We start from the raw sequence: 13,817 nt of genomic DNA on the forward strand, positions 1-13,817 counted from the left end.
CAAAAAAGAGAACCTTAAGGGTTTTGATACCAAAACGAAATGAAAACAAAGCATTGTTGTGAATTATGAGTACACCTTCAGCTAAACAACTCACGCATGCACTTATTGCAGCAGCAAAAAAGCAGACACAGTGACTGCCAAAATTGTACTCTTACCTTTTGGAAATCCTACCGTTAAGTCATTAGTCATTAATACATTGAAAGTTAGAGGAAGAGAAAACTGAAGTGCTCAGAAGCCTAAAGGCATTGGGGTCCTTGTTTTTCTATATGCTAAAGAATTGAAAATTTCATTGATTGGTGATTTGTCGGCTTTCGCCACTTCCAACTTTTCGCAAAAGGCAAAAGATTAGAGCCTGCAAATGCTACTTAGATTCATATTTTCCTCTTCACGGCGCTAATAAATGCATTTACTTCCATTCTAGGAATTCCAAGTGACTCAGATGCGGTTCTCGAATTAGCTAGCTGTTCCAATAGGAATTCGTATTCAGACCGATTACACACGAATCCATAAAAAGGGAAACCCTACAATCTGTGTCAACTACTGTGAGATAATTCTCTCCCATCATCGCATATAACATTCTTTTGATCGTACTTTGTAAAATACTGAAGCCCTACCGTCTGGAAAATCTACGACTGACCAGATATTCACCATGTGCCAACTCTTGGAAAAGACCTGTGTAAAGAGAATCGACACTCATCATCTCCTTGACGATTTCAAAGCTGCTCTCCTTGACGATTTCAAAGCTGCTGGGAAGTACTTCTCCGAGTCGTCCGATACCAAGCGAGGTTTCAGACAAGGCGACTCACTATCGTGCGACTTCTCCAATCTACTGCTGTAGAAAATAATTCGAGCTGCGGAACTATATCGATACAATTCGATAAGAGTGCACATGATATTGTCAAAAAAGTCTTGCGGTATTTTCGCTAGTTGGCGCTGAAAGCGCGTAGTTCTAGTTTTATTCGTCGCATCGGGTCATGCTATACCTTTTTGGAAAGCTCATTTCACGCGCTAACAAGTGTTTGATTGATTGTTTCTTTTAAGTCGTTCGTGAGTTATAACGTCGCAAACATGGAGCAAAATAAAGAGAAAATACGGCATATTTTACAGTACTACGAGTACTACGATAAAGGCAAAAATGTATCTCGAGCCGCCAATAAAGTTTGTGCAGTTTATGGACCCGATACAGTTTCCATTTCCACCGCACAACGATGGTTTCAACGTTTTCTTTCTGGTGTAGAGGTGGTCGAAGATGCGCCACGCTCCGGAAGGCCTGTCGTCGAAAATTGCGATAAAATCGCTGAATTGGTCCAAAGAGACCGGCATAGTAGCAGCCGTAGCATCGGTCAAGAGCTGGGCATGAGTCATCAAAAATTCATTTCAATTTCAATAAAAAAAAAATCAATAAAAGTACCTCAAGACTTTTTTGACAAACCATTATAATTGGCTTTAACATTCACGCCATTAGTTCTGCTTTCTCCAGACTGGATAAGGTTGCGAGGCAGATGGGTCTGGTAGTAAACGAGAACAAGATGAAATATCTCCTGTCATCAAACAAACAGTCGTAGCATTCGCGACTAGTCTCCCACGTCACTGTTGACAGTCATAACTTCGAAGTCGTAGATAATTTCGTTTATCTTGGAACTAGCATCAACACCAGCAACAATATCAGCCTCAAAATCCAACGCAGAATAACTCTTGCCAACGGGTGCTACTTCGGACTGAGTAGGCAATTGGAAAGTAATGTTCTCTCTCAACGAACAAAGATGAAACTCTACAATTCACTCATCATCCTCGGCCTGCTATAGGGTGCAGGGGCAGTAGACCCCCACTCCGCTGGAAAGAAATGGAGAAGGACCTGGCTTCGCTGGGAATCTCTAATTGGCTCTACCTTGCGAAAAGAAAAAACGACTGCTGTTGTTAACTCGGTTAACACGGTCTCTACGCAAATAAAGAAGAAGAAGAATTCAGATCTTTTAATTGGATTATGATCAGATGACAAAAAAAGTTAAAGCGCCAATCCTACATAATTATAAAAACATGGTAGGCAGGATCGATGAGCAATTCGGCGAGTGAGTGTAACCTCAAATTTGTGAGCACTTTCCCTTCCACATACCAATGCACACACACAATGCAAAGCCAGCCCACTTTGAAAGTTGCGCAATAAAAGTTTTAATTTATGCGACACTCTCGGCCACTCGACACAGTAGCTGCTTTGCTTTCAAACTGTCCAAAAACAATGCGCCAGCAACGATATTGCCATTGTTGATGCCATTGTATTGCGGGCCATGATGCTGCTCGTGTGGCAAGCCTTTGGCTGATGTTGCTGACAAAGTTTCATTTGTTTTTACTTATACCGTTATAATGCGTCGCTTCTTTGTTGTTTGACTTCTGCACAAATTATTTGTTTATTTTCCTTTTGTGGCTTGGCTTGGCTTGGCTTGACTCTCGCAAGAACCGGCGCCATTACTTCACTGCACAGATTTTTTAAATAGCAATCGCACCGCCAGCAGAGTTGCATTTTGCAAAGTCGTCGCTCCTCGCAGTGGTCGGCGGCAGCGATGTGGATTGTGGCTGCTGCAGGGCGTTCGCGTTGTTGCTATTGCACGGTGAGCGCAGCCAAGGCAGAGCTCTGCCAATTCTACATACAAAACAGCGCGTTCGGCTCACTCACACAAACGCATGTGGTTGCCAAGTGTTTGTGTGTGTAGATGGCGAATAAGCGCACACACACATTGTCAATGAAGGGTTGCCGCATATCACTTGTAGTGTGCAACCTGAGGCGACATTTAAATTCGTTGCAGGCTCATGTGGTTATTGCTTTTGTTGCTGACTATATATTGCCATTGTCGCTTTCACTTGCAACACAAACAACAAACTTATTGTGGCAGCGCTGATACTCTGCAATACACCTGAGTACATGCGGAATGCAGAAGGGAACCTGCGTTGTTGTTGTTGCACTAACCTAGTAGTGTGTGGCGTGCCGCATGCTGCAAAGCAGATTTATGTGTCGACGCAGAAGCTGTGCAACAATGCCAAACACCAAATCGACGGAGAAGAACAAATTTGGCTGAGGTAAAATTTAGGTGATTGCCAAATGTGTGCGCGAGTGTATGTGTGTGTGTGTGTGTGTCTAAATTATTGAAGTGGTTAACGGAGATGTCTGTGCGCGGCGTTTGAATTAGTTCACACAACTGCGTGTGACCAAGCAGCCGAGCGGAGCCGCTCGAACGTGCCACTGATTTGACCGCAATACATTACAAGTGCATGTACTATATATGTCTATATGTGTGTGTGTTTCGACGCATGTATATATAGGCCAGCCCTTGCTACCCGAGCACCACTTGCCACTGCTGTACAATTTATATGGTGCGACAGCGGCCAGGTAATGCGTAACGACGCGAGATTGCGACTCTCGCATATGTGTGCGTAAATAGAGGACTGTTGTCGCTGAAAATCCGGATAAATTATAATATAACGACCGCGCGATAAAGTGGCATTGTAATGTAGAAGTGGCGCAAGGCAGCAAAAATTATGGCATTTCAACAATCGCCACGCCAAAAACATCGGTAATGGTTGCGCCCATTGTGCTCCACTTAGACCGCAATGACCCATCAGCTCGACCGCCAACCCATTAACGCTAAGTTTGTTACACCTATGGCCACAAGCAACGCCTCTCGAGTGCGTGATGGTGATAAATCGGCGGTCGAATGTTCCGATTATTAGTGGTGTTGTCGCTGCTCTGGGTTCGACTTGCCGTTCAACACCCTCCAGTTGCCCTTCTAATTCCACGGCTTCCGTGAATTTTGGTTTCCTTAGCATTTGCTTGAAAATTTTGTATCGCGCAATAATTCAGCGACTGTGGAAGTGCTTTCGGCTAGGGCAAGGTTACCGTGAAAATTAAAAAAATTCAACTAACCACGGACAAATTACTCGTTTGAGAGTTTGTTTATTAAAAAAAGGGATTTGTAAAAAGGTGTTGCGAACCCACTTTTGGATATGTGCTGTATTCCTCAGCATTCAAATTGCTAATTACAAGCTCTATATAGGATCTAGTAGTACCAGAAGGCCTCGGCATAGACAGAGCAACTTATATCTACGAAACATATAGTATACTCTGTGTTAAGGATACTGAGAGATTGAGTTATTGGATTATGAGGATGGGATGTATAGTTTCAGTTCAAGTTTTCAAGCCGCAACGATTTACAAAGTGATGTTTCATATACGACGGATCTTTGCCTTTTGTAGTAGACGGCAGTAAGACGCATTTATTGCTTAGTCATAGCGTAATTACGCAAACTCTTCATTTATGTATTATGCAGCTTAATGGAGAAGTTATGAATACTTGACAACCAGATAGAACAAGACAAAGGCCTGACTAGTCAGCCGACACATTTTCGTACAGGTCCATCTCAACTAGAATAACCTAACCCAAAAGTTCCAGGATATCAAAGGAAGTAAGGAATATCAAATAATAATAGTTTATCGTCGAAAAGATTCTAAACATGACTCAAAATATTCCAATTTCAGATTTTGAAATAATCATCTCGATTTAGAAACTGTTATTAAGAACAAATGGAATCCTAGACCTTAGCTGATCCAAGTAGTGGTACTTTTTTCAATAGCCCTTTTTCGACAGCTGTAATGTTATGTTATTTTTGTTCAGTATTTTGTTTCCATCGCTTCACTCCAAAGTTCCAAAAAGAACCCATGTTTTCGAGCTGAATTTTGTTCAGCGATGAGACCTGTTTGTGACTCAATGGGTATGTAAACAAGTAAAGTTGCCGCATTTGGGACAAGAGGAACCTGAAGAAATTCTAAAGCTATATGCTTATCTAGAAAAAATAACGGTTTGGTGTGGTTTGTGAGCCGGTGGATTTCCTCAAAGATAATACCGGTGAGAACGTAACCGTCAATGTGACCGTTATGGCGCCATGATAACCAATTATTTGATGCCTGACATTGAAGCTCGGGATCTCGGTGAGATTTGGTTTCAACAAGTCGGAACCACTTCCCACACATCGCATCATTCTAATAAATTGCCGTGAATTGTGATAAATTTGATGTTCTTCTGACTAGTTCGGTGCCAGCTCGATATTTCTTGCTAGGCTTCTAGGTTATATGCAAATCACCGGAGTATGTGCTCAACAATGTGTGTAGGTGGTCGGAATTTTGTCATATCATCAGTTTCCCATCAGGAGCATTAGCGAACGGTATGCATTATAAATTGCAACCAACACATTTGTACACATCCTTTCTTTAGACACTCATTATATTGCTTTGTTCTCTTGTTCTTGCTGTTGCTGTTATTTCTGTTGTTGCTGCTGCCTTTCTGTCATTGCCTTGTCTCTGATGTTGTATTATATCGTCGGATGATGCTTTGAAATGTTCCATAATTTCAATAGACTCACCTGCTAGCACTGCTCTTCACTTCTTTTCTTCGCTCGTTCACTGGCACACAACTAACTAAGTGACTCGGCTATTGTTCGAGTTCCAGCTGCTCGCTTCTGTCTTTGCCATTCTGTTTGTCTATTGTGAGCATAATTTCCACATTTACCTGTTACTGCCGTGCCAACCATGCGACGTATGTGTCGCCAGCAATGCCTAAGTATTGGAGCGCTGCACATACTCGTGTGTGTTATCGGATCACATATTCAGTCACTCATAATTACATACACATTCCTTCTTTCCTTCTTCACTTCTTTCTGCATTGCAGTCTGGAGCAGCAGAAATTTCCTCATTTAATTTGCTTTGTGCTCGTCGATGCATTGCCTTCGCCTTCCGTCCCTTTATGCTTAGATAGTACTAATAAGTATACTGGCACAGAGCACACACAACCAATGATAGCCTTGAACAATGCGTACATATGTATGTTTATACAGAAATAACTTTGTAACACAACATTTCCTTTGAAAATATGTCTTTTCGCAGCCTTCTGAATATCGCCGTGCCTTTGTTGGTCGTCGGTTTATTAGATGCCTATAAACTAGCTGTAATGATATATATGGTTGTGAAACTTACACCCTGTGATATTAGTTCGGGTCTATTAGGAAAGAGATTCATAAAAAAAAGTACGCTCAAAACTAAAAAAAATATATTTGATCTATTAATACCTCTGCATTTCACTTGTCCAATATTCAAAAATTCATTTAAAAACTCAACGTAAAGGACTACTTACTTGTCATGTAGAAGAACAGCGTCAGGAAGGCGATCATCTTGATGTGCAGCTCGTGAGCTAAATGCTCAGCTCGCAGCAGCAATGAAACAACCGTTAACCGTTATTGTTTGTTGAGGTAACCGAGCTAGCGCCTAGGTTTCCACGAACGATTTTTATTTGTAAAAATAATTTTCCACTGATGTTAAATATTCTATGCGTTTAGAAACACAAAAACACTTCACTTCAAAAACTGCAAAAAATATCCAACCAAAATGCACTCACACACGTTTACGCGTTTATAGAAGCGGCTCTCTGGCCACAAGCGCCCAATTGCATAATCTCATTCACGCGTCAAAATTTGAGTGCGGCAAGTGCCACTCACCGTGAGTGAATCAAAAAAACAACCCGAACAATGACGAGAATCGCGCACAAAATCACCGACAGACAAACACGCAAGCGCCTATGTAAAATTGTTTGTGTGTGCATGCATTTACATATGCAAAGTGACCGCGCCAAGTGCCCAAATTTATGTTTTTGAACCCGCTTTTTAGGCGTTCGTTTTGGTTTTTCTGTTGGCGGTTGCACAGTTTCGCGATTTCCGCTCGGCCAACGAGCCTTTTCGTCGTAAATTACCGTTGTCTGCACTTCACTTTTATTGCATTTATTGGGCCGTTATATTTCACTTATTTACGATTTTTCACACTTTTTGTGCAATTCTGTTATTTTCGCGTTTACCAGCTTTATTTAGTTACCGCCACTCAGTTTCCGGCATCCGGCTTTGCATTCGACTAGCGCCTGGGCGTATGCGTATTTGCATGCGTTCGCCGCCCGGTACAGTATACGGATTTGTTTTTACACTAGCCGACCCGCTTACGCGCGTAGAGCTTGGTGGGATGGTAGCGAGTTTGTAACGGTCGATATGTGGCACTGTTTGCCGACGCGCCGCAATTCACTGCCAATTTTCACACGCGACCCCGGAAACGCTCGCTAATTCGACGCTTCGACGAAAGTGTGCTCGCCTACAACAGACAACAACAACATTCGTTTTTATTGCTAATCCGCGCTTTCGTGCGTCCAGCTTTTGTCTGCAAAATTTGGCGCGCTTGAACGACGCAGACACTGCTTTTTATTTTCGGCCACTTAAACGGCCAGCGAACTCTAAGAACCGTTGCTTTGGACTAAACTTGATGTTATTTTCACTTTTGTGAGTTTAAATTGCGCAATAATCTGAATTTTTTATTATTTTCAAATATTTTTTAAATAAACAATTACTCGAAAACTGCTTGCTTCACTTTAATAATTTTCTGTTTGGGATATTGTAAGGAACCTCAACATTTTTAATAAAACCCTATTTTTACTCTGAAATTATTTATTCGAATTTTTTAAACGCTTTTTGATTCAAAACCCATTATATTATTTCTGTGTTATTTCCTCTGAGTCGGTTCTTACCTTTCATTAAGAATAACGAGTTTTACGAATTTTTGTTTATTTATATTTAATCAATTTGACTTTTATCTTTCGTGTTTTGTTTTTAGAAGCTCAAGCTCTCCGCAATCGATTCACTTTTAAATAGACTTCCGCTCCGGTTTCGGTGTCGGCGCCGATTGCTTGCAACGTGGCGCGTCAATCAGGCAGATTTTGCATATCTCAGCTTGCTGTATATCCGTGTGGTCTATTTTTACTTCACTCATTCAAATATGCACACAGCGCCACGGTTTCTAGCACAATCGAGCAATTTTTCTATCGGCGCGGTTATTGATCATAGTTGCCCAATTTGTTGCACACTCGGCGCTTTCCGGTTTCAACGTCGCGGCTTTTCGCCTTTTTCTCCCTTTTTTCGTTCGCTTTTGCTTTTGAATCGTGTTCGCAGTTGTTTGTTTTGCTCCAGTTTCCGCGCTGTTGCAGAATTTTAATTAAGAGCTTGTGTTAAAAATGACGCTTTATTATTTTGCTGTATTATGCGATTTTTGTAGGTATGTGTGGGTGTGCATAGATACGTGCAGCAAACACTTTCATACATGCAAATAAAAGACTCACCGTTTTTTACGGTACTTCGTGTAAAATTCTATTTTTTACTTTAAAGTTGTGGTGAGCGCGGAATGCGGCGCGGTTTGCAAGCGTTTTTGCTGCTGCAAATATTTGCGATATTTGTTTGAAATTTAATTTTTTAATATTTGCTCGCGCAAACAATTTCGCGTTGTTGCCACATGACGTGCGCGTTGGCAATTCACAACGAGGGAATTACGGTGCTTAATTACTTAACACCGAAGCGCTGATAGCCTTTTATTTCAGTAATAATGGGCGCTAATGCCGCGCGGCAGCGCTGTGCAGTCGACCACATGAATGCCTGCCGGCTGTGCCTTTTTCACTCGAACTCGGTCGGGCGTGCGTATGCGGAAAAGTTCGACTGTTTGGCAGCACTCAGCGGCACATCGTTGCTGGTGGGTGCTTTGTGGCGCCACAAACGCACAAATATGCGCAGTTCTCACGGCAGATTTCGCAGTTGGCGCGCCCACAAATCGTTGTTGTACTTTCGTTTGTTGCACTTGTTTTGCTTTGGGTTAGTTGGGCTTTTTTGCAGGCAGTGAGTATGGTGGGCCGCGTCAGCTATGCGTAAATTAACTGCCAGCAGTGCGCTGCCACACCACTGATTAACCGTTGTTGCGTGGCAATTTTAGTTATTGCAGTTATTGTTGATGTTGCCAAAGCCTTTAAGCCGCAACAATTTTCGGATCGAATGTGGAAATTGAATTTAATAAAAGCGCATTTGCATTATTTGGTAACAGTAAGCTGTGGCTTTGTTTTGTAAGTACCCCGAGTCGGGCACAAATATACTAAATCACTCATACGCCGTGTCGTGCCCTATAAATTGTACATATGGCTGTATGTTTGTCGGCTGAAACGCGCGTTTCTAACAAATGGCTTTGACTCGTTCTTATGGCCGCACTAGAAATGTCAAATTTCAATTAAATCATTACCTTTATGGTTTCACTTTCGGTTTCATTCAATTACCGCTTAATATCGCTTCGTTGCGTATTTGTGTAATAGTGTTTATTTGTTTATTTTTCTGGCGGCTGCCCAGCACCAGCTGCCAGCATAGCTGTCACAGCACAATAAATGGAAAAATGACTGGCCATTTATAAACTTACAGCCATTTGTGTAACCGATTTTCTTCTATCCCCTCACCCGCTTAGCCACTTATCATTTTTCACATTTTTCTTCATTGCTGCTTTGGCACTATTTCGTTTCTCCGCACTTATTTGATTGAATTGTCGCTTTATGGCTATTGTAGTTTTGCCTTTCTCTGTTACTTGAATGGCCTTTGCGGTTAATATTATTGCTTACTCACTTCCCTTCCACCGAAAGGTCAACAATACGTTTGTATGCGGCGTCGCTTCTTGAGAAATTGTTCGAATGGCAGACCACAAAACACTGCAATTAAACAGAAACATAACGAAGTTAGTTGAGCAAAGAAAAACGTGAGGCTTAAAAATAGTATTTAGACCTAGAACTAATCACTATCTTCAAAAAAGGTTAGTTTAAGGGATTGGAGACTACTTATTTACGCATAATCGAATTCCTAATAAACCACGCTCTGGTCGACCTATCGTTGAAAAAGTGGATGAAATTATGGAAAAGATTGACCAAGACCGTCACATAAGCAGGAATGGCATCGCTAAGGAGCTCAGCATTCATCATCAAACGGTTTTGAACAATTTAGAAAAGGCTGGCTACAAAAAGAAGCTCGATGTTTGAGTACCACATGAGTTGTCTGTGAAAAATTTAATGGACCGAAATGAAATCGAACCATTTCTGAAGACAATGGTAACAAGGGACGAAAAGTGGATCAAATACGACAATAATGCGTGAAAAATAATATGGTCCCAGCGTGGTAAAGCTCAACAAATGGTCGCAATGCCAGGATTTACGCCTCGAAAGATTATGCAGAGTGTTTGTTGGAATTGGAAAGGAATCATCCACTATTAGCTGCTCCAGTCTGGTCGAACGATTGATTTTACATTTTACTGTCAACAACTGATGAGATTGAAGCAAGCAATCGAAAACGACCAGAATTGATCAACAGAAGGGCTTCGTCTTCCATTAGGATAACGCTAAACCACACATCTTTGATGACTCGGCAAAAACTGGGAGAGCTTGGCTGGGAGGTTGTGCAACCACCATATAGCCCTGACCTTGCACCATCGGACTACCATTTGTTTCGGTCAATGCAGAACTTTCTTAATGGAGTAAAGTTGGCTTCAAGAGAAGCCTGTGAAAATTACTTGTCGCAGTTTTTCGCCGAGAAACCAGAAAAGTTTTACACTGATGGAATATTGACGGCGGAAAAATGGCAAAGAGGGTCGACCAAAAATACTAGTCTTGTAGTATGACTTCATGTAGTGGAGATTGTCAACTCGCACAATTACCTTAGAAATAGAATAAAGCCAATCGCATTTTAGTCAACTCTCTTAACACTTTAATATCTTTAAGGCGCTTTGTTTCTACTCCATTGAATTCCTTGCATTTCAATAGTATCGGAAATATCGCTTTCGAACGCTAGGGGCTTGCCTTCGCGCCTATCAAACTTCATAGCAAAAAACAAAAGAACATGTAGCCCTGTTTGTATGTTAGTTTTTGTATCCTTCTGTTTTGAAATCTACTCTGCAGCATTGACCACTTGAGTCGTCCATTGAATTTACGCTTTACATTTTCAATTTTCTACGCTCCATCACTTTCGGTTGTCATACCTACCCTTCAACGTCCTGCCATATTACACTCGCTTAGCTATTTCTATGTTCAATATTACATACATAGACATGCACAGTTAGCTCTTGAAGGCTGAGGACTGAAGGCTGCACCCTTACCACAGCAGAAACTTCCTGCTTCTCTCCTGGTGTTCGCGCGAAGAGCAAATGGTCAAAAACCTTTCAGCAACTCATTACTTGAGAGAATATATATATACGCGTTTACATTTAGCTTAATATATTCTCGCGCTGATGGCAATGCTCGTTAAAAAGCTGTCAATCAATTATATTTTGCTTTAATTAAGCTGCGCGTAGCTGGTTAAAATAGAAAAATTGTTGCTTTAAACTTTCTATTCCTTTCATTTCTAATTTAAAATTAAGCAGTTAGGCCTGCAGCTAGCTCTTCCTTATTATGCATACGTAAATATATGTATATCGTCACCAAAATAACGAAACATCACTTTCGATAAGTTTAAAAACCACTCAAATTGAAACAAAATTTTAATTTTGATTGTAAAATGGTTATATATTGGTTATATGTTGGTTATATATTGGTTATATATTAGTTATTTCTTGGTTATATACTGGTTATATCTGACAGCGGAAACTTGAAATTTTATGCAAAATATATGTATATATATGTATGTAATATGATGTAGTGAATCGTAAACAATAAAAAACTCAATTTCCACCTTTTTGATGACATTGTTTTGGATATTAGGTGTCGATATATAATTCTATATCTATCTGGTTGGTTTGTCTGTTACAAGCAACCTTTGGGTATACAAAACTACAACTAACTAACTTTATAAAAAAAAACCTTTATATCGCTAAAACATTATTCGATTTTTCGTTCTAGAGATATTTCAATGAATTTGCGTTTTCGATCCGACTTAAGCATTCGTACAATCGCTGGCAATTATTTTGTACTTCATGCCTTTCTAAAGCCTCTAAGGATATACGCATTCGGCTCTCATTTCTCGCAGTGCATCGGCAAGTGTCTGTCAGGCAATTGCTGAAGAACATTCACTTTGTGCTTTCATACCCAGGCTTGCCACTCGAAAGTGCATTGCCGCTATATTTACGAGAGCAGATGCGATGTTGCAAGGTTAATACTAACGTTATTGCAGCCAATATAACCAATTTATGCATACGGGCACATGTCAAGCTCTGTATCTGTGCAATTGTTGCTTTCATTTGCATACTCGGCCGTTTTTCTCCATGCTTGTTTTATCTCTCAGCTCGGCTCAATGAATTCAAAATGTCAATGATGAACTTTTCATTGACAGCGTCAAGCAGAAACGTCGAGGCCGGTTCAATAAGCGGCGATGAGTTTTTCTATTTCTGATCCTTCCAATTGACATATAATGGCGAGATTCATTTCCACTCGTGTGTATGCGTTGGCACTTGCTTTCAATAGATTGGATTGAAAGCTCATATGTATGCATACAAGTATGTTTATGTAAATGAGTGAGGGCGTAGAGCTAAGTGGTTCAAGTGCACGGACGAATGATGCACGAGTTCAATTAAATTTAAAGTAAAGTCTTAGTGATGAACGTTGCACTAATTAGAAGCATATTGGAGAAAAATGGATATGAGATGACTACGTCGTTCAAAGGTTAGCTTAAGTAGTTCTTAATGAAAGCAAATAAGACTGAGATTTCTAATTCGGAAATAACTTTAAAAAATTCACAAAAAAAATATAAGTAGGTTAGCTTAAGTAGTTCTTAATGAAAGCAAATAAGACTGAGATTTCTTATTCGGAAATAACTTTGAAAAATTCACAAAAAAATTATAAGTACATAAAAAAGTAAAAACTTGGAATAGTTGAATGTAGATACAGTAAAGCTATTTACGATTGAAGATACCCTTGAAATCAGCATAGCTGTTTTCTATCATTGAAAACCTTATATATGAACAAGGAGGATCATTTCACAATATTATCAGGCTGAGAAAGCAGGTCTTTGTTATTTGCTAAAAATTGCCGATCTTGGCTTATTTTTTATGATTAATTTTGAAATTTAAATTATGAAAAAATTGTAAAAAAATATTTTTCTTCTCTCAAATTACCAATCTCTCTCCCTCTCTCACTAACTTGGAAGCATTGCGCTTTCCAAGCATTGCTTTTAGACTGCTATCAAAGAAATATAGCTGATTTTGACAATTAATCTTATGCCAGTGCTATATGTGCAGATCTCTTCACATTTTAATCGGAAAATAAACAAACTAAAGCACTTGAGACATTTTTTTCGTAGCCATGCAAAAAGCATCCAATTACAAAACAATCTTTTAAAAGCATATCAACAAAACACTGACGGCGTCGAGCCAAGTGTGAAAAGCTAGACGCCAATGCAGAATCGGCAAAACATAAATTGTTTACGTTAACATTGATTTTCACGCTTGGAGAACACAGAACAGCAAGTGCATAAACGGCAGGCCTTTGGTATGCTATGTTTGGCGCAAAAACAAAAAATAGAAAATAAAACGAATATTCTCCTGCACAAGCGGCCTAAGTAAAGCACCCTTGTCGCACCCACTCACTAAGTGGATTTAGATCAAAGTGACGCCAAAACGAGATGAGCAAAGCAGCCGCATTAAACACACATTACAGCATTGCTGTTGTTGTTGTTTTGGCGTTTCATTTAAGTAGTATTTGCTGAAAAATATTTATGTCAAAAAACTATTCACAATTTGTGGCAATTTAAATGGTTTCGTAGAATAAATGGAATTCTTCAATGCTTGGCGTGCTCGCTACGAAATATTCTTTAATTAATCAGCATATTTTTCACGCTTCGGATATGTGGAGGCAGGCATAAACAAAACAGGCTTAAAAATTAGAAAATCTTGTCAAGAGACTTAACGCAGGTAATAATAATGATACTCTTATCGCAGAAGTAATTAGTTGCAAGGAATCGTTT

The 13,817-nt window shown here is 40.1% G+C and overlaps 1 protein-coding gene across 2 annotated transcripts in view; it reads right to left on the reverse strand.

The window, feature by feature from the left end:
* The window catches only part of LOC126763567 (uncharacterized), a 181,348-nt gene that overhangs the window by 166,197 nt on the left and 1,334 nt on the right, over positions 1-13,817 (reverse strand). For both annotated transcript variants that reach the window (XM_050481200.1, XM_050481199.1), the window contains exon 2: positions 6,176-9,586. In XM_050481200.1, coding sequence (XP_050337157.1) covers positions 6,176-6,212 — 37 coding nt within the window. In that variant the 5' untranslated portion in view covers positions 6,213-9,586. The remainder of the gene's footprint in view (positions 1-6,175; positions 9,587-13,817) is intronic.

Source organism: Bactrocera neohumeralis, chromosome 6 (genome assembly GCF_024586455.1).
Source record: "Bactrocera neohumeralis isolate Rockhampton chromosome 6, APGP_CSIRO_Bneo_wtdbg2-racon-allhic-juicebox.fasta_v2, whole genome shotgun sequence".
Taxonomy (NCBI): Eukaryota; Metazoa; Arthropoda; class Insecta; order Diptera; family Tephritidae; genus Bactrocera; species Bactrocera neohumeralis.